A 23683-nucleotide genomic window follows, 5' to 3' on the forward strand; every position below is an offset into this window, starting at 1 on the left:
AATGTTGGGAAAATTATTCTTTTCTTTTAGAGTTTTCCGGAAGAGTGGCATACAAGTTTTTAAAGTATGTCTTACTGTTATGTACCTTTCATTTTTAATTTTAATATGTTGGATATTGTCTCCCACCTTTTAGTTAATTTGTATAAGGGTTTCTCAGTCTTATTGGTTTCCTCAAAGAACAACCTTTCTTCCACTGATTCTTTTTTTTTTTAGTAAATTTTATTAAATTATAAAAGTTTCCATTTCCGCCCCTCTTCCCAACACCCTCCCACTCCCCCCACTCCCTCTCCTCCTCCCTCTTCGTCCCTTAGGGCAGTCAGGGTTTCCTGCCCTGTGGGAAGTTTCAGTTCCCTCCCCCTCCCTCCAGGTCCAGGAAGGTGAGTGTCCAAACAGACTGGATCCCCAAAATCCAGTATATGCAGAGGAAACAGGTCCCAGTATCATAGTCAATGGGTTTTCAGAAAGACTTCGGGCCAGCCACAGTCAGAGAATCCGGCCAAATTCCTAGAATCTGGTTAGATCACCTCCTCGTTCAGTCCCAGTCCAACTGGCCTTGGTAAACTCTCATTAGATCCGTTCCCTTGTATCAGTGGGTGATAGCATCCCTCGCAGTACTGATTTCGTTTTTCATGTTCTTCCTCCTTCTGCTCCTCATTTGGACCTCGGGGGGCTCAGTCCGATGCTCCAATGTGGGTCTCCGACTGTATCGCCGTCCTTCGCCAGATGAAGGATCCCACCGATGGTCCTCTGCTAGAAATCAGGGCCCCTGATGGATGGGAGCCAGGATCTTCCACTGATTCTTTATATTTGTTTTCAATTTTATTGGTTTTAACTGGAGTTTGATTATTTCTTGCTGTCTATTCCTTTGGGTGTGATTTCTTCTTTGTGTTCTAGAGCTTTCAGATATGCAGTTTCATTGCTAGTATGAGATCTCTCCAATTCCTTTATGTAGACACCTAGTGCTGTGAACTTGCCTCTTAGACCGCCCTCACTGTGCCCCACGTGTTTGGATATGTTGCGTATTTGTTTTCATTCTCTTCTAGAAAGTCTTTAATTTATTTCTGAATTTCCATCTTTGCCCACTTTTCATTCATTAGTGAGAGGTTTTGTTTCTATGAGTTTCTAAGATTTCTGTTGCTTCTGGTATTGATACGTAGGTCTAATCCGTGGTGGTCTGATAAGTTGCAGGGTGTTAGTTCAGGTCTCTTGTACGTGTTGAGACTTGGTTGGTAAAGCACCATAATTTTAATCTTTAATTTTTTCTTAAGGAAGAAACCACATTAAAATCCTTTGGGAACAAAAATGACATACAAATACATACAAACTTATACATGATTGTAGGTATGTATATTATTAAAAATATTAGCCCCTAACCTGATATTGCCATATGTATCTAAAGACAGATTCATCACTCCAAGAGGTGTGAGCTAATGACAATTAATATCTTCAGAGTCCTGCTCTGGTCCCCATTGTAATTAGAAATATGTCAGAATTAATTTAATAACCTTTGTATGAATTAATTTTTTACCCATTAATTCATCAACTTCCTAGTAGCACTGAATTTTATATTCATTCTCGAGTTGTTGAAAAATGATCATCTTTGCAAATCTGACATTTTTCAGATTATTTTCCACTTTTTATTTTTTAAAATATATAATATACAAAATTTAAATATTTTGATATTTTTCCTTTTTAATAAGAGTTCATCGGAAATTTTGCGCTTTTAACTCCAGCAGAAGTAACAAACTTAAAATGTGTCATTACGTTATTTATTATCATAACTATTTGTTATTTAACAGTACCTATGGACTAGCCTCCCAAAGAGCTACCTGTAACAAGTGTCGTTTTCTGCGTTAACCTTTCTGAGAGAATCTTTGTTGCACATTGAAGTGTTTATCTCCTTCCGTCCTGTCTTGTCAGCCTCCATAGTTCCACATTGCTCAGCCCTACTCTCACTGTGTCAAAGAGTAAATAGCAGATATGCATGTACCATTGCGCATTCCATTCCAGGCAATAGGAGACATGTATGTACCATTGCATATCCCGTTCCAGAAAAAGTCACTGCTGCTGTCGTGAAACATCCCCACCTATTATTTTGCCAACCACATGCAGAACCCCACAGGGAATACCTCTGAGGAGCCAGAAATTTTAGGATATGGTTTCAGTATTTCCATTTTGATATAATTTCTAGGTAGCTTAAAATGTATTCACCCCTTAAATTTTTAATTTTATTTTATGTGTATGAGTGTTTTGCCTGCCTATATATATGTACAGCATGTATCCAAGGAGGCCAGAAAGAGAGAGAAAGAGAAAGTGTAAGATTCCCTTCAACTAGCATTATAGACAGTTGTGAGCTGCCATGTAGATGCTGGAACTCAAACCACGATCTTCTGGAAGAATAACTAGTGCTCTTAATGACTGGACTATCTCTCCATCCCCACATTCTTCCCTTTGTAAATGCTGATCACTGAGTATAAAAGATGAAGTGCTTCCTTTGGCCCACAGTTTTGGTGCAGGTGAGCCACATGCATTCAACACTGTCACTGAGGGGTCATTAACAATTAGGAGATAGTCACAAGTAGCTCTTTGAAGACCTCTGATTCTTGTCTGATGGAAAAGACATTACTATAATTAACTAACTATATGGAGTCCTGGCATCCCCCTTTTCAGTAGTTTTCGTCATGCCCGCAGAATACTGTATCTGTTTGCAACAAATGAGAAGATGGTTAGTGGGAACAACATAGCAGAAGCTATTCTTTTGTCCTTGTGTGGAGCTGCATGATAAACTACCCCCAAAACCCGGTTGCTTAAAAGAAGGATGACTCATAGCCTTTCATCATTCACTGGATAGGCAAGGTTTAGGGGAAGTCCTCATTTAGGTAGTTTCATGAGGGCACAGAAAATGGCCATGGGCTAGTCTTCAAGTTTTATTTCTTCTGCTGTGGTAAACATGAGAAGAAGGCATTTGTTTAACTTACAGGTTGCAGTCCACCATCTAGAGGAACCAAGACAAGTTCTGAAGAACATTGCTTTTGGACTTGCTTCCTCTACCTTGCTCAGTCGCCTTCTCTGTATAGACTAGGCTCTTCCTAGGGACGGCACTGCCCAATGTAGATTTAGCCCTCCTATACCAATTAATAATTGAGAAAAGACTTCGTGGGGCTGAAGAGATGTATGGTTTAGCAGTTAAGAGTTCTCTAGCTGGTATGCCAGAGGACCTTGGTTTGATTCCCAGTACCCATATGGTAACTCAGTCGCTATATCTCCCATCCTTAAGGATCTGATACCTTCTTCTGGTCTCAGTAGAAGATACTGCATACATGTGGTGCACAGATGTCCATACAGGCAAAACACGCATACGCATGAAAAATTTAAAAAGAAAATGCTTCAAAAAAATGGCCACAGGCAATTTTGTGATTAATGTTTCCTCTCATCAAATAATGTGAGGTTTGTGTTGACAGATGAAGCTATGACAGCTGGAGAGCTTGGAGCCCAATATGGGACATTCTCATGTAGGCAGCTGGCTGTTCCGAGCCATTAGACTAGATCTCTGCTCCTAACACAGCAACTTGGAATCTAAAGGGACCTGTCTCAAGAGATGTAGACAGTGGCTGTATGGTGTCTTAAGACTTATCCCTGAATCATCTTCTGTTCGTGCAGACAGGTCACACAGGCCATCCAGTTTCAAAGGGAGTGTGATGATGATTATTCTTGACTGCCAACTTGCCAGAACTTCGAATTATGATGGGAGGGGGGTTTCTGGAAATATCTATGAAGAATTTTCTAGATTAGGTCAGCAGACATGGGAAGACCTGCCCTGTATGTAGATGGCACTGTGGGTTTTGGTCTTGGACTGTGTGAAAAGGAGAAATCAAACAGAGCCACAACCATCTCCCTTGCTTCCTGGCTGGGTGGAATGTAAGCAGCTTTCTCAAGACCCTGCCATGAGGTCTTGAGTGGACCAGCAAACTGTGAGCCAAAGCAAACCCTTCCTTGGCTATTTTTGACAGACATGTTGTCATGGCGATGAGAAAACTAGCCAAGGAATTCAGACGATGCCTCTTGATAGGAGGAGAGGTATGAGGCCACAGCAGGAGGTGGGAGAGGTATCATTGTCATTGGTACCCATTCATCTTTCTACTGCATCCACCAGCAGAAGCATGTGCATGAGATCTGAAATGGGAGATTCCTGTTCTCCCTTGGTCTTTATCTCTGGTCTCCATCAGCACATGCACACACATGGGGATGAGGACAGAGAGGCAGACAGACAGATAGACAGAGAGAGTCTAACAGATGTGTCTCAAAAAGAGAACTGGAACCATGATGTATCGTGTGTGTGTGTGTGTGTGTGTGTGCGTCTGTGTGTGTGTCTGTGTGTGTGTGTGTCAAAGTGAATCATGACATTGTGGGTTAGCAAGTCTGAAGCCTGTAGGGCTGCTCACAGTGTCGCAGGGCAGAAACTAGAAGACATGGGTTCTGTGGTTTCTTCTTCTTCTTCTTCTTCTTCTTCTTCTTCTTCTTCTTCTTCTTCTTCTTCTTCTTCTTCTTCTTCCTCTTCCTCTTCCTCTTCCTCCTCTTCCTCCTTCTTCCTCTCTCTCTCTCCCCCCCCCTTTCTCTCTGATCAGGTAATAACACCTCCATTACTGAGATCATCTTGTCAGGACCACATCCAGAAATACCTTCTGAGCCACACCAATGTTCAGGCTTCTTGATGTGACTGTGAGCTGTGGCCTAGTCCAGCTGACTCAGAAAACAGCCTTCTATAAAAAGGACATGCTGATTCATACACGGGCACAGTTGAAGATCTGGAGAAAAATGCAAAATCTTCCACATAGCCAGGGATTGTGGAAGAAATCAGATGTTCAAAGAAAGGAAAAAACATTGTAGGCCATATATACAACTTTTCTATTTAAATTCACTTTTTGAAATTTATTTCTTCTCTTTAATTTTTGTTAACCAGGATATAATCTCATACCATTATGACATACCTAGCCAGAATATGTCTTGTGGTTTGTTTCCCCTCACCTCCTCAGCCCTGAAACATCCCAGGTCTCTTCCTCTTTCATGTCCCATGAGTCTTCCTACCCAACCCCAGTCCTTCCTCATCAACTGTTCCTACCTTGTTTTGGTTCTCTTTCTAGTTTTTTAGACTTTACCCATGATTACATCTGTTTACATATATACACATGTACATGTTTAGCTGATATTCACGAGTGAGAGACAATGTATGGTTCTTGCCCTTCATAGTTAGGGCCATCTTTCCAGCTGCATCCACTGCCATAATCTCATTTTCCTTCACAGCTGCCACAAGAGGCTTCTCTAATGAAGGATGAGCTGCACTTACCTGTGAGAGAAGAGTAAGAAGTATTTACAGCATGATTAGGAATGACATCTCTTTAGAAATTGGCAGTATTAAGTGTTCCTTTAGGGGCCATGACCTCACAAGCCATGGGAGTTGGCTGTGTTTTCAATACCAGGCATGAATTATTTCCTATTGAATGGAACCTGGATGTCTTTTGTGTTCTCAGCTTGAGCCAACTCTACCAAGCAAATGCTTGTGAGAGTCATTGCAGTGCTGATGAGTAAATGTTGTGAAGGATTTGGAGGTTACCAGAAGGAAGTCACTGTGCTTCTGGGGAGAGCAAAGAAGAAGTGGGACTGGGCTAGTTTAGTACTTTCAGCCTGGCCAACTTTGTACCCCTGATTCTAGCCACGTGTCTGTGGTCTTCCTGGCCCATGGAAGACGTTGTCCCAGTTACAGAACTGCCAGGCTCCCTAAAAGAAGGGTTTTATGTTTCTCCGAAGTCTGGGTTTGTTAGAGAAAATACATCAAGGCAAGGCTTTAGACAGCTGTCTTCATTAATGCCGTGCCGAAAGGATCTGACTTTCAGACAGATCTAAATTTGATTGAGATACCGTAGCATTTGAGAAGCATTGTTTACCCCAGGAATATGACTTTAGAAAATGCAGTACCAACTCAATTCCGATGGGAGATGACCTGATTGGCTGATAAGAGTATGAAAATAGTGGTAAAGTGCTCAGGACTCTTGGATGTCTTGCCTATAAATATGTACGCATACTGCAGAATTCCCTGGAAGAAGACGGCATACAATGGTCATATAGTCATTCACTGAACTGTATTTGTTGAGGACTGAGAAGACCCATAAGCCATCAGGCTACTGTTGGGGTGACTGATAAGATCTGGAAATTTCCCTGTACCTACATCCTTTTCATGTTCTGTTTCTGCCCCATGGCTGGTCATTCCCTTCGTTTATTTGACCAAAAGTAACAAGAGGCCACTGCTGTGCATCTTCCTGCTCTTTCTTCTGTGCACAGTTCTAGTTCCGAGCTCACTCAGCTATAGTTCACAAAACTTGCTCTGCCATTGGCCGAGATATCAAGAGATCAAGAGATAATTAATACAGATTAAATAGTATGGCTGGGGTGATGAGTGTGCTGGGCCTTTCTCCTGCTACTTCAGAACTCCTACTTCGTGCTTGTGTTTCTCAACAAGGTATGACACCCTAGCCTCCCCACAAAGTATTACGTAATATCTGCAGACATTTTTATCTGACACAATCAAAGGGGATTATATGCTATTGGTTCCTAATTGATAGAAGCCAAGGAGACTACTTAGTGTGTTACAATACAGGAGAGCCTCTTGTTTCTAGTCATGTAATATCTGATTCAAAGTTATGTAGTGCTAAGTCTAAGAAACCCTGTCTTACATTATGTTGCTCATCATAGGTGCCAAGAGCCCTTGCTTCTGGGGACGGGCTAGTCTTCATTGGCATTCTGCATTTAGAAGATGTTTGGGGTTCTAAAGGCAGGATAAGGGAACGGTGAGCAGCTGGTCAGTCATCCCATGGTTCTTATCTACCATGAATTAGTTACATCTGCCTATCAGACAATTACTCTGTCAAAAGCCACATGTTGGACTTTGAAAACATAGACATTGAGTTCTTAGAATGTGCAGGAGTTAAAATTGGCAAGAACCCCATTCCAGGGGGATTACCTACCTCAGTGAGAAAACATCGTGATGGTTACACAGTGAGCCTAAGGTTTCAGTGTTGTAAGGGTTATGACGGCCTTTCCATTGCCGCAGAAGAGGCCAGGCAAGCTTCCATGATGTCAAGAACCAGGCAGTGTTTTCCTCAGAGGAAGCCTGACCCACAGGTGGCATTTTAATCCTGTCACTCCACCATATGGATAGGAATAGTATCAATTTGTTTCTTCATTGGTGAAGATTTTTACAGGTGACAGTGGATGGGCCATTGACAGAATTGATGACAGAATGTGTCTCTAGAGGGTCTGGGCTCATGACTTACACAGCGGACAGACAGACCAATGATGTAGCTGAGGGAAGAAGTAGAAAGGGAAGCTGTACTGAAGTAAAGCCCCGGGGTGACAGGGCACAGGTCAGGGCTGCTGGAAGGTCACTGAGATAATGGAGCTCATCTTCAGAAGCCTGCACTGGCCAGGGTGAGCAGGATCAATGGAAGAGGACCCAGCCTGGAATAAAGAGCCCTTTTGAAAACTATTCAAAATTTCCAAAGCACCAGGGCCTTTGGGAATATTATGGGAAATGAGTTTATAGTTCTTTGATTGTGTGTTAGAAGTTACGAACCTTTCTTTTATTTGCTGTAATTATTCAACAGTTACTGAAGTAATGGGCCTTTGAACTATGTATTCCTCTGGGATGATACTGCCCTCTCTTTGCCATGTCCGTTTATGGTGAGAACAATGTCATGGGTTTTGCATTTCAAAGAAAAAAAGAGAAAACAGATGTGGTTGAATTTTATTTCATATAACAGTATCCCAAATTTTAATTCTAAGATAGTACTGTTTTTTATTTTGGCAGAGAAAAAAATAACTGTAACGTTCCTACCTGCTAAATGAACAGAAAATGTGCCTGGATCTCAGCATGCATCTGTGTCACACTTCTGCCTGCTTGAAGTTTTAGTTGGCTTCTCTGTGAAGCCATTGTATGGTGCCCAAGCTATGAGAACTATGCCTAGAAATAGCGGGGGGTGGGGGTGGGGTGGTACGGCTATCTCAATAAGTGGATATAGAGTCAGATGCACCATCCCTTTCTAGCCCTAGCTAAGGGTTGCGATGACAAGGTTAATAAATGAGAAGCAGAATAGTTCCTTGGTGATTATTCTGTGTGACTCAGGCAGCTTCAGACAACCAAAGATACGAAGGGAGAAACTACCTACCTACTCAGGTTAGGTGAGCAGGGTCAGTCATGATTGTTTGTGTTGGGACAAAAGACGTGGGAATCAATGATGATGGACTGAGTGGGAAATCCAGGAAGGCCTGTTCAGATTCTTTCTGTCCTTTCTGTTCAGTCCTCTGCCCTCGTAGGTATGAGACAGGACTCCTTCTGAAATGGGGTCCCTAGGACTTACTACCAAACGAGGTGGGACAGAGAATTTTGGTGTCAGTAGCTTTCATACAGAAAGATGAGGCCTGGTTAGATGAATGTATATTTTATTTTACAGCTAAGATATTAGTTGTTTTTCCTACTGTAAGAGCACACTAAGTTAGCTCACAGTTTAAGGATATATATATATATTCATATATATATTCAATTGTGATATTCCATAGCAGTGTGAACATTAAGTGGCTGTTAATGTTCCTCCACAGTCAGGAAGCAGTGATGAATACCCGTGCTCCACTCACATTCTTGGGTGATACTACAATGAGGAAAGGTCTTCCTGGTCTTCCCTCATCATGTACGCCTGTCTGGAAACTCTTATATGTGCTCACAGAGGTAGATCTCCTAGGTGATTGTAGATCCTATCAGGATGACAATCAAGAGTAATCATCATTACAGTTGCTTTGGTGAAAAGGGGCTTCTAGGTTCTACAACTTGCTTTGTAGTAGCATGTGGTGGTTTGAAAGAAGATGACCGGACAATGGCACTGGGTTTTGATTCTACTGCGTGGACTGACTTTGTGGGAGCCTGGTTTGTTTGGATGCTCACCTTTATAGAGCTGGATGGAGGGGGGAGGACCTTGGACTTCCCATGGGGCAGGGAACCCTGACTGCTCTTAGGGCTAGAGAGGGAGGGGGAGGGAAAAGGGAGGTGGGGAGGAGATGAAAATTTTTAATAAATAAATAAATAAATAAAAATGTTCAAAAAAAAAAAAGAAAGAAGATGACCCCCCTAATGGGAGTGGCACTGTTATGAGTGGGTGTGGTCATGTTGGAGGAAGTGTGTCACTGTGGAGGTGGACTTTGAGGTCTCATTTGTGCTCAAGCTACACTCAGTGTGACACTCAGACTACTTCCTGTTTCCTGTAAGATGTAGGAGTCTCAATTACTTCACCAGCACCATGTCTGCCTGTACACTGTCAAGTCCCACCATGTTGATAATGAATTGAAACTTTGAACTGTAATCCAGCCACCCTAAATAAATGTTCTCCTTTATAAGTGATGCTGTGGTCATTTGCAGCAATAGAAACCCTAACTAAGACAGGGAGTTCCAGCATTTGTGCTTCCTTTGGGACAATTGAGGGGTGTTACAAGAGGCCAAGAGAAAGAGAGAGAGAAACTTGGTTTCCAAGGCCACCTCTGAGGCCCTCATTGAGGGGTACCACCCCACTGAACCTTCACAGAAAAACTCTCACTGAAATACACAAGCACAAACAATTATCTTAAAGTAAGACTTGGTATTCCCCCACTCCTTGTCTCCTTAATGCAAAAATGTCTCACTTTGACTTAACTACAAAGGAAGTATTAACTTACACAATGAACAGTAAACTTGAAATCTCAAATATTCAAAGTCTTAAACATAAATAGGTCAAGGGATTTTTAGGAAAAAGTTACCATTGAGATGTGCATGACAGATGGAGGACAGAACACGATACCATTAGCTGCTTAACTGGCATGCTTAGAATAGAAATTGAAGATATATGGCCAGCAAGATGGCTTACTGGGTAAAGGCAATGGCTGCTGAGCCTGATGACCTACCTGGCTTCAATCCTTTAGGGTTAATGTTCTAGGCTATCAAAGTGAACATGATGTTTTAATCAACCACAAGTACTTTCTTTCATGTGCAAATAAGAGCTACCGTTGATTCTTCTTACTCAGAGAAAGATAGACCTTTTCCTTTCCCTTGCAGATAAAAACAAACGCTCACTCTAATGATGCTGAATGACTTTGAGGGTTCTCTGAACTCTAGGAAATACACCTTTCTCTGATCTAGTGGAACAAAAGCTCTTTTGTCCTCTGGCCTCTGCGCCTAGCCTGTGCCTCAGACACCTAACAAATGGAGTCCAAACACTTGTCAACCAGAAGCAGAGAACTGAGTGGCGTTCAGTCACTCTGTGTCACAGGAGCAAGGCACTCTTACTTCCTTGGGATTAAATTGCTTCACTGTATTCGTGGAACAATGCAGCTACCTTTACCAGGTTTAATACCCTTAGCTGCCACAGGATTGACTTTGTGTGTGGAACAGAGGGAATGAGTCCAGTGAAAGCGGAATGGCGACCTATGAACTGTGGGATCCTTTTTCAACTCTGCGCAAGTCTCTCAAGCTCCCTGGTGTTCAACAGAAACAGCCAAAGCCCCCAACTCCAAGCACTTTGGGGGAGACCAGCAAATTAACACCTAATGTTTATTGAACAGTACATTAAAATAAGGACTATACATATCTTTTTCAATCCAACTAAGGCTTTAGCTTGATAGAATTGCTAACTAGACACTCAGCATTCTCTGAATGTCTACTCTTTTTCTCTAGTCATCGTATTAGATTTTAATAAAAAGTTCTAGGGCAAAATAACACTACACCTGAAAAATACATTAGTGTTGAGACTATAGAAGTTGTGTGTTTTATATTACATCATGCTTAAAGAAAATGTGAGGATTAATTATCAGCCAGCATGTTCTGATTACCCTGAAAAAAGTCCGTTTTAGAAAGACTTTAAATGTGAAAACACTAAGATGGGTAGAATAATGCAAATAATGGAAAATTATTTTACCTGGAGGACTTTTCCCCCCACTGAACTACCAAGGAGCACAGTTCTCTAATGCCTTAGGTATGTAGACAGTCCATTTTATTTGACCACCTTGGTGATTCATTAAATGGTTGACAGGTGACTGGCAAATGCCAGAGGAATAAAGAATGTAAATTAGAAAGGGATCTGAAGAAGCAGGCGCTCTGTGGAGTTGAGGCCACATCATGAATAAGAAGCAAACAAGCTGCAAAGACATTGGGGGAGGGGACCATCTTTCCATGCTCCATCACCTGACCCTGGCCTCCTGAGGAAGCATTAACGTCAGTACCATAAAATGTCACCATATGGGTGACTGGCATATGTATTTTAATAACAGAACTAGATCTAAAATTGCAGGATGCCTGGTGTCTGTACTAAATCCAATAATTTCTCTTTTCTGATCCTAATGAAATTTCCAAGGGGTATAAATTTATTCCTGTGCCTGACTTGTAAAATAATAAAGAATGTTTAATGAGGTGGTGAGCATCTTGACCGTGACCACACAGACACACTAACCCCTGATTATGGGTTTGAGGAAAGCTGTTGAATGACTCTGAACCCTAGCGGCTGCACCTACGTGGGAGAGTTAGTGCACCGTCTGATGGCAATGGAGTGCACATCACTGCAAGTGTAGTTCCCTGCTGTGCAGAACATGCCTAATACATGTTACCTCTTTCTAAGCTGATTTCTTTCTATGTGGAACAAAGGTATGTCCGTGCTTACTGGACAACAGTGCAGCATCTCGCAGACAATATATCCAATAATTAGGTAATAATCATCGCTAAGATGGAAGAGAGAGTAATATCTATTTGACATTTATCACCCCCCCCCCATGCAGTCAAATCCACGGTGAATTGCTTGTTACGTTGACCCCAGAGCAGAACTCGGTCGTTATTGAATTTGTTTGCTTTCTGTGGCTCTCAGCTCTTTCGGATGGTAGATATCTCCTTCTGCAATCTAAGTTCATCGCAGCCAACAACAGTTCTGGAGAAATGGCAAGGAATGGGCAGGAAGGAAGGCCCTTAAGATCAAATAAAAGATTGAAGATGTTAAGACCAATTTACTACTGCGAAGAGCATGTTGTATGTAATAAAAGAAGTGTTTTCACTGTCACTGATAGCTACCACTAAAGTGGTGCTTTTGTCATGAGCATTGCATGACGCTTTGTGCTGTCCTGTGACCAGGGTTGTCCGTCTGGACCAGTGCATCCAGGTTCTTGGCTCTCATTCAAAGAACTAGGGAAGTTCACATAAACAGCAAACAGTGATAAGGAGACGGCACAGTGCACACTGCAAAAGGAGCATTTGACTCCTTGAGGTTGAGTGCCAGGAGCAGCGAGGTACTGTTTGGGGCTTCCTTTATGGGTCACAAGAGAAGGGATTGATTGCTAAAGTAGGTGGCTTTCTGGTTTGGTTGACAGGCTTGAATCATGGAAGCGTTTCTTCGTTGCACGTCTTCTTTCCCCTGGTACATCTGACTTTAATCATATGCATGGCCAGTCATATGTAACCAAAAATGTTTTTCCTTTCCTAAAACTTCACTCAGAGGACAAAGGTTGTCTTACTGCATATGCATCCCAAAGCCGTCCAGGCTGGAATGGCCCCCTCCCTCTAGTTCCTAGATATTTCCCTGACGTGACTGAAAGGAAGCGCGGAGTTATCAATGGCTGCCTGCATGATTTGATGTGGTGTGCAACCCTGTGTAGGTGAGGGGCCCGAGATGCTAGGTGCATTGTTAGGAAGCAGGTGTGGGCTCAGGCAGGACCCTCATTTGCTAAGCTTTTTCTACACTTGCTGCCCAGTACCCTGAGGAAAGAGAGAGGAGGAAGAGGGAGATGGGGTGGGGGTGTCCAGAGAATACCTTAAAATGATATTCTTACCCCTTGGTTAGTTAGTCATTAAGAAATGCTATGATTTATGTCCTTCATCGTGAATAGCATATTTCAAAACATATTGAGAAGAAAATTCTTAGAAATGAATGAAGTCTATTTTTCCCCAAAGAACAAATATTTACATTCAACTGACTTATCTAGTGAGTCATTTAATTGAAATTCTAAAATTAGACTTTATAGACTGACTTCCATTCATATGCTAATGATCTCCCCTTCCTCCAACAATTACTCATTATGCTAAACTTTCTCACTATGATTTAAGTAACAGCTGTCATAGGGGCAGCTCACTTACCCTCATTCCCAAACATTTCCATAATACTAAGTTTGCTCATGGAAACACAGGAAGTGCTGAGGGACAGTGGGTTATTTTAAATATTTCAAGAAAATATAATAATGCCAAGTATGCAGTAAAGCTCATATGAACTCAGTAGAGTTTCAAATGTTGATTTCGACTCATTTTTGTTTTCTTTATCTCTGATCAAGTTTTTCATCACTTTGCAACATGGATTTTTAGAGGTTTCTAGGATTTAAAAAAAATTAGTTGCTATCAGTAGAGGACAGGAAATGAAAACAATATGACTTCTGCAAGGTCTGAGCTGTTTGGTTCCAGAGACCTTCACCTTCGTGGAACATGGGCGATTCTTAGGTTGTTGGGGTCAACCCCTGAATAAATGAAGGTGGCAGACACATCAGCCAGGACATCATGAACACAGAGCCACCCAACTCTCCCAGCCAGTCACATTTAGGCACTGATTTGGTGCCACCAGGTCAAAAGCATCTGGAGTTTGCTGCCCTCTTCTGTCAGTCACTTCTTACTAAGGAAATGCAGGGTTTCACAACTTTGCCTGCACAGCCCTTAGCTCAAGTCAATGACCCTAGAGGGCCACTGCTCTTCCCCTTAGCGATTTCAGGTTAGTGCTCATACTGAGCTGAAAACCAGGCCATTCTTATGGACAAAAGCTTTTGGTCTTAATTAGTGAGAAAAATAACAAACATAATATATGAATTTATGACTTGGATAGATAAATCTCCATTTATCTGCCATTTTCCCTTTCCCTGTGGTGAAGCCTCCTTATCTTTCTGGTCCCCCCTGCTCGTCTTACGTTGTGATCGCTACGACAATACCAAGAGTGGTCCCTAAACTCACTGTGAACGTTTAATTAATTTTCAAATAAATCAGAGCAATTCTGGTAAAAGTTAGGTGCATGCTGACCCAATAAAAACCAGACCTAGGAACTTATTAACAAAGAGAAGCATAAGGTAAGTGGACACTATGTTTAAAGTGAACCTTATTTATTATTATTATTATAGTTTGCATATGTATCTCATTGCCCAGCCATGGAATCCTCTAGGATAATACTCTACAGTTCCCCACTGCCACACACCACACACCTCTTGGATTCTACCCACCGATTGACACCCATCATCACTTATTGGATTCAGACTGAGAGGTGAAAATGCTTTATGTGTATAAAAAATGTTGATATTTTTATACTTCAAAAAATCCAGACATTGGGTATGGATGTAAGTTAGAAGGTTTAGAGGAAAAGGCACTAGGACTGGATCAAAGAAAATGCCGTGGGATTCCTCTGCGTCTGATGCCAGGGATGAGAAGTAATCATGCATGCACACTGACCTGGGCACCGTCATGCTCTGCTCGTAGACGGGATCAATAGCCCAAAGAATTCATGCCTTCCTGAGGCTCCCGTATCTGAGCTTAGATGGATGCATTTTGGCTGTTTCTTTGTCCGAAGCAGCAGTGGCTACAGACCTAATTAAGCAGGTACCTTTCTGTTGCTTTGCCATCCTAGCAGCTAACCGCCACTAGTGCATTTGTATCCCAGACCAAAATAATGCAATCTATGAATCACACTTCAGGAGTTACGCAGGAGTGTCAGACTCGCTGTCTGCAACATTTCATGAGATAACAATACCCTGGAGAAAGGAGCTTTATACAAGCAGCGTGGCTTCCCTGAGCCAGTGCAACTCATCCATCTCAGGCCCTGTCTTCATAAAAGTTGTAATTTTGCTATGATGTGCAAAGGGCTTGGGACGTGACTGTAGGCCCCAGAACAATACTTGAGTGGAGGCAGACAGATTTAGAGTAGGAAGTTTCTAGGTGGCATTTTCCCCATTCTTTCTATAGTGTCAAGATCTTTTCTCCGGGTAACCCTTGCCTAGACCTTAGGTTGGAAATAGGTCCCTGGCAGCCCAGGACTAAGTTCCACCATGGAACTATCATGGTCATGGTACTGCTATGTTGAACGTGAACACTCTTGTAGCTCACCAACCCCAGGCGAGGTGACTGTCTCCCGAAAGCCTCCCTGTGCTGCCCAAATGGCAGGTGTTTCAGTGCCCGCCACAGAGTAAGTGTTGTCCTCTGCATGGTTCTTTAAGGTCCCCATGCATAGTTGCATGTATGCAGATAGTTCAAAACAAAACGACTCTACCAGGACACCAGTACAGCCGAGTCCTGAAAAGCTGTTTCCACACCAGCATAAGGCCATGCCCCTGCGGTCTCTGTGGAGTGGATTCTCCATGTTACCAGCACTAACACCCCACTTTGTTCAACCACAGATGTGATCTGGTAATCTTGGTTAGATACACTGATGTAGCACCAATGTGTTTAGAAACTCACTTTTGAAGTTTACTAACTACTACCGTATATGGCCTGTATTCACCAGAACACTAACTCACAGAGCATAAGGAGATGTACTAGCCTCTTCCTTGAATTGTATTCGTAGAGTATTGTGTAAGTCTGCCTCCTCTGTTGCTGACAATAATCCAAAACAAGGGTTAGAGGCTGAGAGAGCATGACCAGATTTCACAGCAGATATGGCTAGAGTCTACTGAGATGTTCTTTAAGGGCGCTCTCTCTCCTGGATGTTGTCTTAAGTAGAGATAGCACACATTAGGGAACTGAAGGGTAACAATAAAAGTGAATGTGTATATGGGAAGCATGTTACAAATATTTTTAAGAGTAAACACAATATTAGGTAAGGTTATATAGTGTAGTGACCGAGGCCAAACCCAGACAGACAACCTGAAAAACCCCATGTTTGTGTTTGTGACTTACACTGTAAAGACTCCATGACAGGTGCCTTAGAACAAACACCTCTTTATGCTCAGGAACATATAGACCACAGTGGAGCACCAGGAGATGGTCTTATAATTAAGATGTGTACATGTGTCGTTGTGTCTTCTAAGAGAAACTCCACGCTTCCTAAGTCAGGTTCATCAAATGCACCTGAGTGCAGGCAGATTAGGTATAGTTACTTGATTCATTTTCTAAGTTATTTATTTTGGTTTTTTTGAGTTTATAGTATAATTATATTATCCCCTCTTCCCTTCCCTTCCCTGCTTCCCAAACCCTCCCACATATCCCTCCTTACTCTCTTTCAAATGTATGACCTTTTTTCATTAATTGTGGTTGTACATACATAGATTTATGTACATATATATTCTTAAATATATAAATACAACCTGCTCATTCTAAATAATGCTACTAGTATGTATGTTTTCCATGATGACCACTTGGTATTGGCTAACCATCTGATGTGCTAGCAGTCCCTGGGGAAGATTATTTCTCCCTCTTTTAGTATTCCTTAGTTGCCTATAAGTTTTTGTGGAGGGTTGAAGACTCACAGGCTTTTCTCTGTCCGCTTTAGCATTTCTGTTGTCCTCCTTGTTCAGTGGATGGCTAGGTAGTCAGGATTTATTCATAGTATTTCTAGTCTACTATGTAATATCCTTTTAAAATATATGTATGTGCATTATATAAATATATATAAACATGTGTTATATAGTCAAGTATTATATGGATGGATGTGTGTATAACACATATAGAAACACACACATATATATGAATATACATACATACATGAATATTACATAAAATATCCACACAAAGCATTATAAAGGTGACCATTTTTTTTCTCATTGAACCTTTTTAATTGAATACATTTAGTAACATTAATGGATACATAATTAGTATTTTGAGTTTCATTGGCATCATGGAGATATAATAAATAGATATCTTTTACAGCCTTGTGGTCTTTTGGAATATCTAGGTCTTTACTAGGAGCAGAAATCTGTTGATTTTTAAACTACATGTAGTTAAAGAAATTAAATAATAGCATTATTAAGTGATTTCCTGTTGCTATTTCCCTCATGAGCTAGGCACATATCTGTGGAGCAGGTGGCTGCCCAGGCATGAGGCTGAACCAAGGAGTCATGGCAGAGTTAATGCATGCTTGTGATATGACTGAACCAAGGAGTCATGGCAGAGTTAATGCATGCTTGTGATGTGGCTGAGTGAAGCTGTTTTACTAAAACTGTGCAGTCTGAAGAAAGCCACTTCTTTCTGCAAAATTAAGACAATTCACTTCCTTTCTGGGTGATCCTAATTCTAACTATTTATATTAAAGTTAAGATTTTTTTAAATATAATTAACAGGTTTGGGCAGGTTTTTGTTTGGGATTGCAAAGTACTCAAGAATAAAGTGGACAACATTAATTCTTTCATGTGAGTTTCATCAGATAACTTCACTTTGGTTAGTGAAAATGGAAATATCTCCTTTTTATTATTAATGAAAGCCTTCTGCCTGCTTTCTAATTTCATCACCTCTGAAACACTCCCAAGTTCTTCAAGATAAAGTCAAATAAAGAACAAAACAGCCTACCTCATGGCTTTGGATCTAAAATTTCAAATTAGTTCAGTCTTTAAAACTTTTAGAGTTCAAAAGTTTATAATGATCACAGGCCTAAAAGACGGTCTAGTTGGTAAAGTGTCTTCCCTACAAGTGTGAGAGGCTGAATTTGGATTCCACGTACTCCCATTGAGAGAGAGAGAGAGAGAGAGAGAGAGAGAGAGAGAGAGAGAGAGATCACCTCAGCAAGCTCCAGCAATCTCAGAGCTCAAGGGTGAGATGGGCTCTGAGGTGACTGACCAAGGCCAAGCAGCCTACCCAAAGCTTGTTCAGTGAGAGACTGTGTCAAAAAAAAAAACAGAGGGCAATTTAGGAGATCCCTAATATCTACTTCTTGTTTCCACACACTTGCACACATGTGTGCTGGCGCACTTACATATACACACATACTTGCCCGTGTGCATGCACACGCACACATACACATAAATAAACACATACAGTTGAGATTTCTTACACTAAGTGCAGACAGGCGCCAATGAAATTGTGCAATAGAAGGGAGAGTGTTCACTCTGACAAGAACCTTTGCTAATGGTGAAATTTGAATTGTGAGAACCCTAGGTGTCCTCGGGTCCTTTTCCTTGAGGAATGTGATGAAGTGTTGTGACAGTCCACCAACTCTTTGATTTCGGTGGCAGCATGGCAAAGTAAGACATTTCAAAACGGCCAGCTCTTTAGGCCTGTGCTGAGCCTTGTCATCTTAGCAGTGCAGACAGTCCATACATGGGGGAGGGTGTATGGCAATGTTGTGGGTCTATGTGACAAGCTTTAGTGCAGGAAAGGTTACATTTGCATATTCTCCAGTCCATTACCATCGCCAGGGTAAAGCCCAGTAACAAATGAGAGTTGTGAGTTCGCCTTCTAGGAATTATAGATGGTTCTTACTTCTCATTCTTCTCTCCGTCTAGTTATATGGAAGCCCTGACATTTCTAGAGGGCCCACACTGGGTGCCAGCTGTAGCTTTTATTGCTAACCATCCCACCAGTACACGCAGGTAGGAATCATTATCTCACTCCGACACATGGGCTTAGCGAGCATCCACTCAGCCAGTGCTCCTCACCGTACAGAGCCAGCAGTACATATAGAAGCCCCATATAGAAGTATATATACAGCAGCCCCATATAGAAGGTCATGGGGGTTCTCCAAGCCTCTCTTCCGAGACACTGGGATCTTTGGAGGGTCTGAACCAAAAGAGTGCCATCAAATTCCCCCTGAGGAGAGCATTGAGGTGGGAAGTGATTACAGAGGCTGTGGATGGGGAGTGAGGGACTGCAGCCACCTTCTTTTCTCCTGTTCAGAAACAGTTTGGAATGTTCTTCTGCCACATCTGTGTGTGTGTATGTGTGTGTATGTGTGTGTGTGTGTGTGTGTGTGTGTGTGTGTGTGTGAGAGAGAGAGAGAGAGAGAGAGAGAGAGAGAGAGCATGTACACACACATGGTCATGGTCAAGGTTCCTAAGACTTCCTTCCTGGAGGTATTGCTCAAAAGATATTCTTGATGTATACCCTATAAGCCATTGGCTAATAAAGCAATTACCATCTGGCTTATAAAATAAACTTGAATGCGTTCTTTACTAATTGCTTTCTGAAAGTGTAAGTTTACCTACATTCATCTTAGAGATGCAGTGACTTTGCGTGGAAGTTTAATTTGTAGGTACTCTGTAGATTTGGGTTTCATTTGCATAAAGAATATAATTCTACTGGGATATTATTATGAGGACAGTGTTTTTTTTATTATAGAGGTGATCTGGAATTATGCAACAAAGGGAAATTAAATTAAGAGGAAAACAGGCTTTTCATTTTTTTGACCTGTAATTTTCTTCTGTGATCTCATAGGCGAGGAGGGTCCGGTGCCAGCATCGCTTAACTATTTTCAGCAAATATGTGCTCTATATCTTTTGGGAAATTTTTCAGCATGTGTATTGAAGACTTCCTCCACATGAAATCAACTGGTTTATCTTCCCCAATAAAAACTAACCATCTTCAGAAGCCTTCTTATCCATCTGTCTTCAGCACCAACGTGCTTCAGGCTTTGCTCGACAGTTCTCCCAATCGTAATAAAGGAGAGATAAAGAGGGCAGGTTAGAATCTGCCAGGAAACTTTTAACCCCGGTCTTCACCTTCTCTGCCTCATTTTTCACAACTCCTCTGCTCAGACAACAGCTTTGACCTGCAGCAGTAGGATGGATGCTCCTGAGTCACTTCACCAGGAGGAGGGGTGGCTGCAAAGGCACCCCATTTCTCTCCTCCAGTCCATCTTTCAGATTAATAGTTCCCATTGTAGCTTCTGAGGTCAGGTTTTTATCTCTGGTCTCAGAGGTTGCTTTTTATTTCTCTGTTTAAAAAAAAAATCAGCTCTCTGATTTCTAAGAATAGAACCCACAGAGTTCACCCTATTGGCCATGTGGTCTGCCTGAGGACCCACGGAATTCACCCTATTGGCCATGCGGTCTGCCTGAGGACCCACGGAGTTCACCTTATTGGCCATGCGGTCTGCCTGAGGACCCACAGAGTTAATCCTATTGGCCATGCGGTCTGCCTGAAGACCCACAGAGTTCACCCTCTTGGCCATGTGTCTGCCTGAGGACCCACGGAGTTCACCCCACTGGCCATGTGGTCTATCTGAGAGAACTGAGAAACTTCATAGATTAATATTCTTAGGAACAACACAAAAGTGAGTTTTAGTGTAGAAGTAGATATTTTAGAGCATATATCCTGAAAGAAAATAAAGAACCAGCTTCTCGAACTGATTTTTTTCCTTCTTGTTAGGAAGAGGACACAGAAAGGAAGACAGGACACAAAATTTGCTAGCATGCACTGAAAAGCTCTTCAAATAAATAATTTCCCTTTTCAAATTGCGCTACTCCACTTCTAGCCTCAGATAATCATGAAAAGGTCTACTCTCTCTCCTTGTTTCGTTTTGTCTCTTAAAAGGCTTTGAAAATACGAATAGTAAAATAGCAGTATCAGTATGCTTACCTGGTCTTGTGGCATATTAGATTGTACCCATTGTTTTTCTCATCTGAGGATGTAAGAAAATGCTATATGCCAGGTTTTGAAATCATTTATTAAAATAATGTGTCCTTTACCCATGTAAGCCCAAGTAAAAATGGAGGAGGGTGGTGTAAATTATCTCTTCTTCATCTTCTGTAACTATTTAGTTGAGATATTCAGTCACATGTATGTAATCTCATGGAATGTGAATGTATACAGATGTGGATATGGAAAAGCTGGTACCCCAGGTCTTTTCAGAAGTCCTCTCTGCACTGGACCCGTTTGTGCATGAGGAAGACAGTCCAGTCATTATAAAGTGTTGCCTTGGCTGCTAAGCACATTGAATGAGTGTTGGTAGAGCATTGCATGTGCCCAGCTTTATTCCTCATGCTCTCCTGCTTCCTTTCGTACAGGGAGTTTGGATGGAGAGACCCGGAGCTGCCTGAAGTGATACAGATGTTGCAGCATCAGTTCCCTTCCGTTCAGTCCAATGCCGCAGCTTACTTGCAACACCTCTGTTTCGGAGACAATAAAATTAAAGCAGAGGTAAGTGCTCCTCACATCATCGGGTGGACGGTACTAGGTTCATAAATACTTAGGGATATTCAGAGTTGTGTCAGACAGAGATGCCAAAAAATGAAAATTACGCCATTGACTTGTAGACTCATCCTTGAGACTGAGACATAGCACTTGTCATCAGTCACACATGTATTCAGATGTGTTTTCTGTTTGAACCCTGAGGATGAGGAGACCAGGCCTGCCTGCCTGTCGTAGGGAAGCTGAGTCTTCAGTGCCTCGTGCTGCTATGATTTGCCTTTCTTTTTTTAATTTTGTCTTTGTGAATAATTAGTCTCTCAAGACTAAAAACTGCAAGACATCAATTGTTATCTCCTCAAATCATTGTCAGGATTCATGATGGGCTGTCTGCCTTTGAGAACTTATTAGTAGCATGAGCACTGCAGGCTTTGCCGTGGAGCCCAATGCTCTGAGCCATTCACAGGAGCCACAGTGGATATGATATGGATATATGTGATCCATTACAGAGCCTGTTGTCTGTGTCCATCACATAAATGGTTGTGAAAATGCCCCATGCTTTTAGAATACCCTGAGGTATGTACTACATTGTAGTGTGTTTTATTTCTAGAAAATCACCGTGGTCACTGTAGCTAACCCAAATTCTTTTTCAGATAAAGGACAAGCATTTGCATGCGAGGAACTGAGTAATCAAGTTTTTAAAAAGATTTTTATAAACTGTAATGAGTCATCTCCATAGCATGTAAGCAGCTTTGAGCATGCGTCCAAATTTGTTTAATAGGGGAAGGAAAAGACACGAGGATGGCGCTGCTTTTCACCGTGAATCTTAGCTTGCTTCCATCAGGATGCACGATTTTCCTTTAAGAAGTTGGTCATGCCTATCATCGGAAAAACCACATTTCTTTGTAGTTCTCAGAAAGCTGTGATTTGGTGTCTGGAGACATTTTGGACTAGAGGGGTATGGGAGTGGAACTGGTACCCCGTGGGCAGAGACCATCAATGCCACAGAGCATCCTGCAATGCACCTGGCAGCCACACAGCATAGAATTATCTGACCTTAAATGCTAACTAAGCAAGGGTAAATTTTAAATGTGAGAATGTACCTACTATTAAGATGACCTAAGTCACATTAAAGGTATACAGACGCCATCTTAGGATCCCTGCTTTGACACCCCAGGTCCAGTCATCATGTACAGGTTAGGGCAGATTGGGATGCAAAGTACTGAAAATATTCTGAGAGGAGACCTTTTGAGTTTCTCCCAAGGTCATGAAAGCTTCTTCTTTTGTCGCTGGCAAAATGTTGATGCAGGAGCACTTGGCGTGTCAGTCCCATGTGAACTGGGTTTCTGTGACTCACACCCCAAAAACACACAGTAAGGCATGTTGTTCACATGACGAGGCTCTCAGGGATGAATAGAAGAGCTCTCACATAGTCCAGATGGGGCTTCCGAGAGGTATGGAAAGGACCCTGGTTCATCCCTGTGAATGGTTGGGCAGTAGGCTCTTACCCACAGACTGGGCCTCCTCTGGTTTGAATCTCCTGATGTCAAAGGGGGAAATGTGAGCTTTCTGTCACGTTGTTTGGATGAGGGACAGAAGAGGAAAAGGAAAGTGACAGATTTTAAGATTTCAGAAGTCAAACATGAGAAAAGGAAGTCATCCAGTCAGGCTGCACTGCCCCCATGGCCCAAGGCAGTCTGAACTCACTTCTCTAACTAGCTCTGCACACATGCTCTGTGGACTGGCCTTGAGGCCTCTTGGCTGCCATGCAGCCTGACAGCAGATCTCAGACTTACTTGTATCTGTATCAGAACTACCCTCTGTACCCTGTGGGGGACAGGGGCTGTGTGCAGTGAAGGGGAACCAACGTATCCATCAAATCTGATTGAAGACGCTTCCCATGCCAGCAGCCAAGCCTGTCGTCTGGAACGGAAGCTATTGTCTTCTGGAACCTCTTTGCTTATCTTTAAAATAGTGAAAGAATGGGAAACAGGGAAACGATGTAATTAAATTTTAATGTAAAGAAATTTTAAAAGAAAGAAAAATACAATAGCAGAAACGTGTATGGAAAACCTAGTGGTGCTGAAACTCTATTGGTGATGTCTCTGTGGGATTGAAGGACTTGATTTATGTAGACGGATTAGTGAGTGGACATACTTTATCCACAATTATTAAGTTGCAGTTGTAACTTATGGATGGATGTGCACGTCTGAATGTGAGAACTTGTGTGTATGTGTCAGTGGGCACATGTATATGTTATATGCCAGTGTGCTTGTGAGCATATGTAGGCATGAGTTTGTCTGTGTGTACAGGTGTGTATGCCTGTGTTCATGTAAGTATGCATGCTGTTTGTGCATGTCTGTATATGTCAGTGTGAGTGTAAGTATGTGGAAGTGTTAGCATGTCATGTGTATGTATGTATGTGTGCACACATTTGCACATATAATTTTTTTTCTGTGAGTGTCATTGGGCTGCCTGTATCACCTCCCATTGTTTGGAGTTCCTCTAACAGCTAGCACATGAAGGACAGTTAATGTTATCAATGAAACTCCTCCT

The 23683-nt window shown here is 42.0% G+C and overlaps 1 protein-coding gene across 4 annotated transcripts in view; it reads left to right on the plus strand.

Annotated features, from left to right (window-relative positions):
- The window catches only part of Ctnnd2 (catenin delta 2), an 804341-nt gene that overhangs the window by 544675 nt on the left and 235983 nt on the right, over nucleotides 1-23683 (plus strand). For all 4 annotated transcript variants that reach the window (XM_085676585.2, XM_087896972.1, XM_087896974.1 and 1 more), the window contains one exon: nucleotides 21007-21139. In XM_085676585.2, the coding sequence (XP_085532711.2) occupies nucleotides 21007-21139 (133 nt within the window). The remainder of the gene's footprint in view (nucleotides 1-21006; nucleotides 21140-23683) is intronic.

This window comes from Myodes glareolus, chromosome 15 (assembly GCF_982192425.1).
Source record: "Myodes glareolus chromosome 15, mMyoGla1.1, whole genome shotgun sequence".
NCBI classification, from domain to species: Eukaryota; Metazoa; Chordata; class Mammalia; order Rodentia; family Cricetidae; genus Myodes; species Myodes glareolus.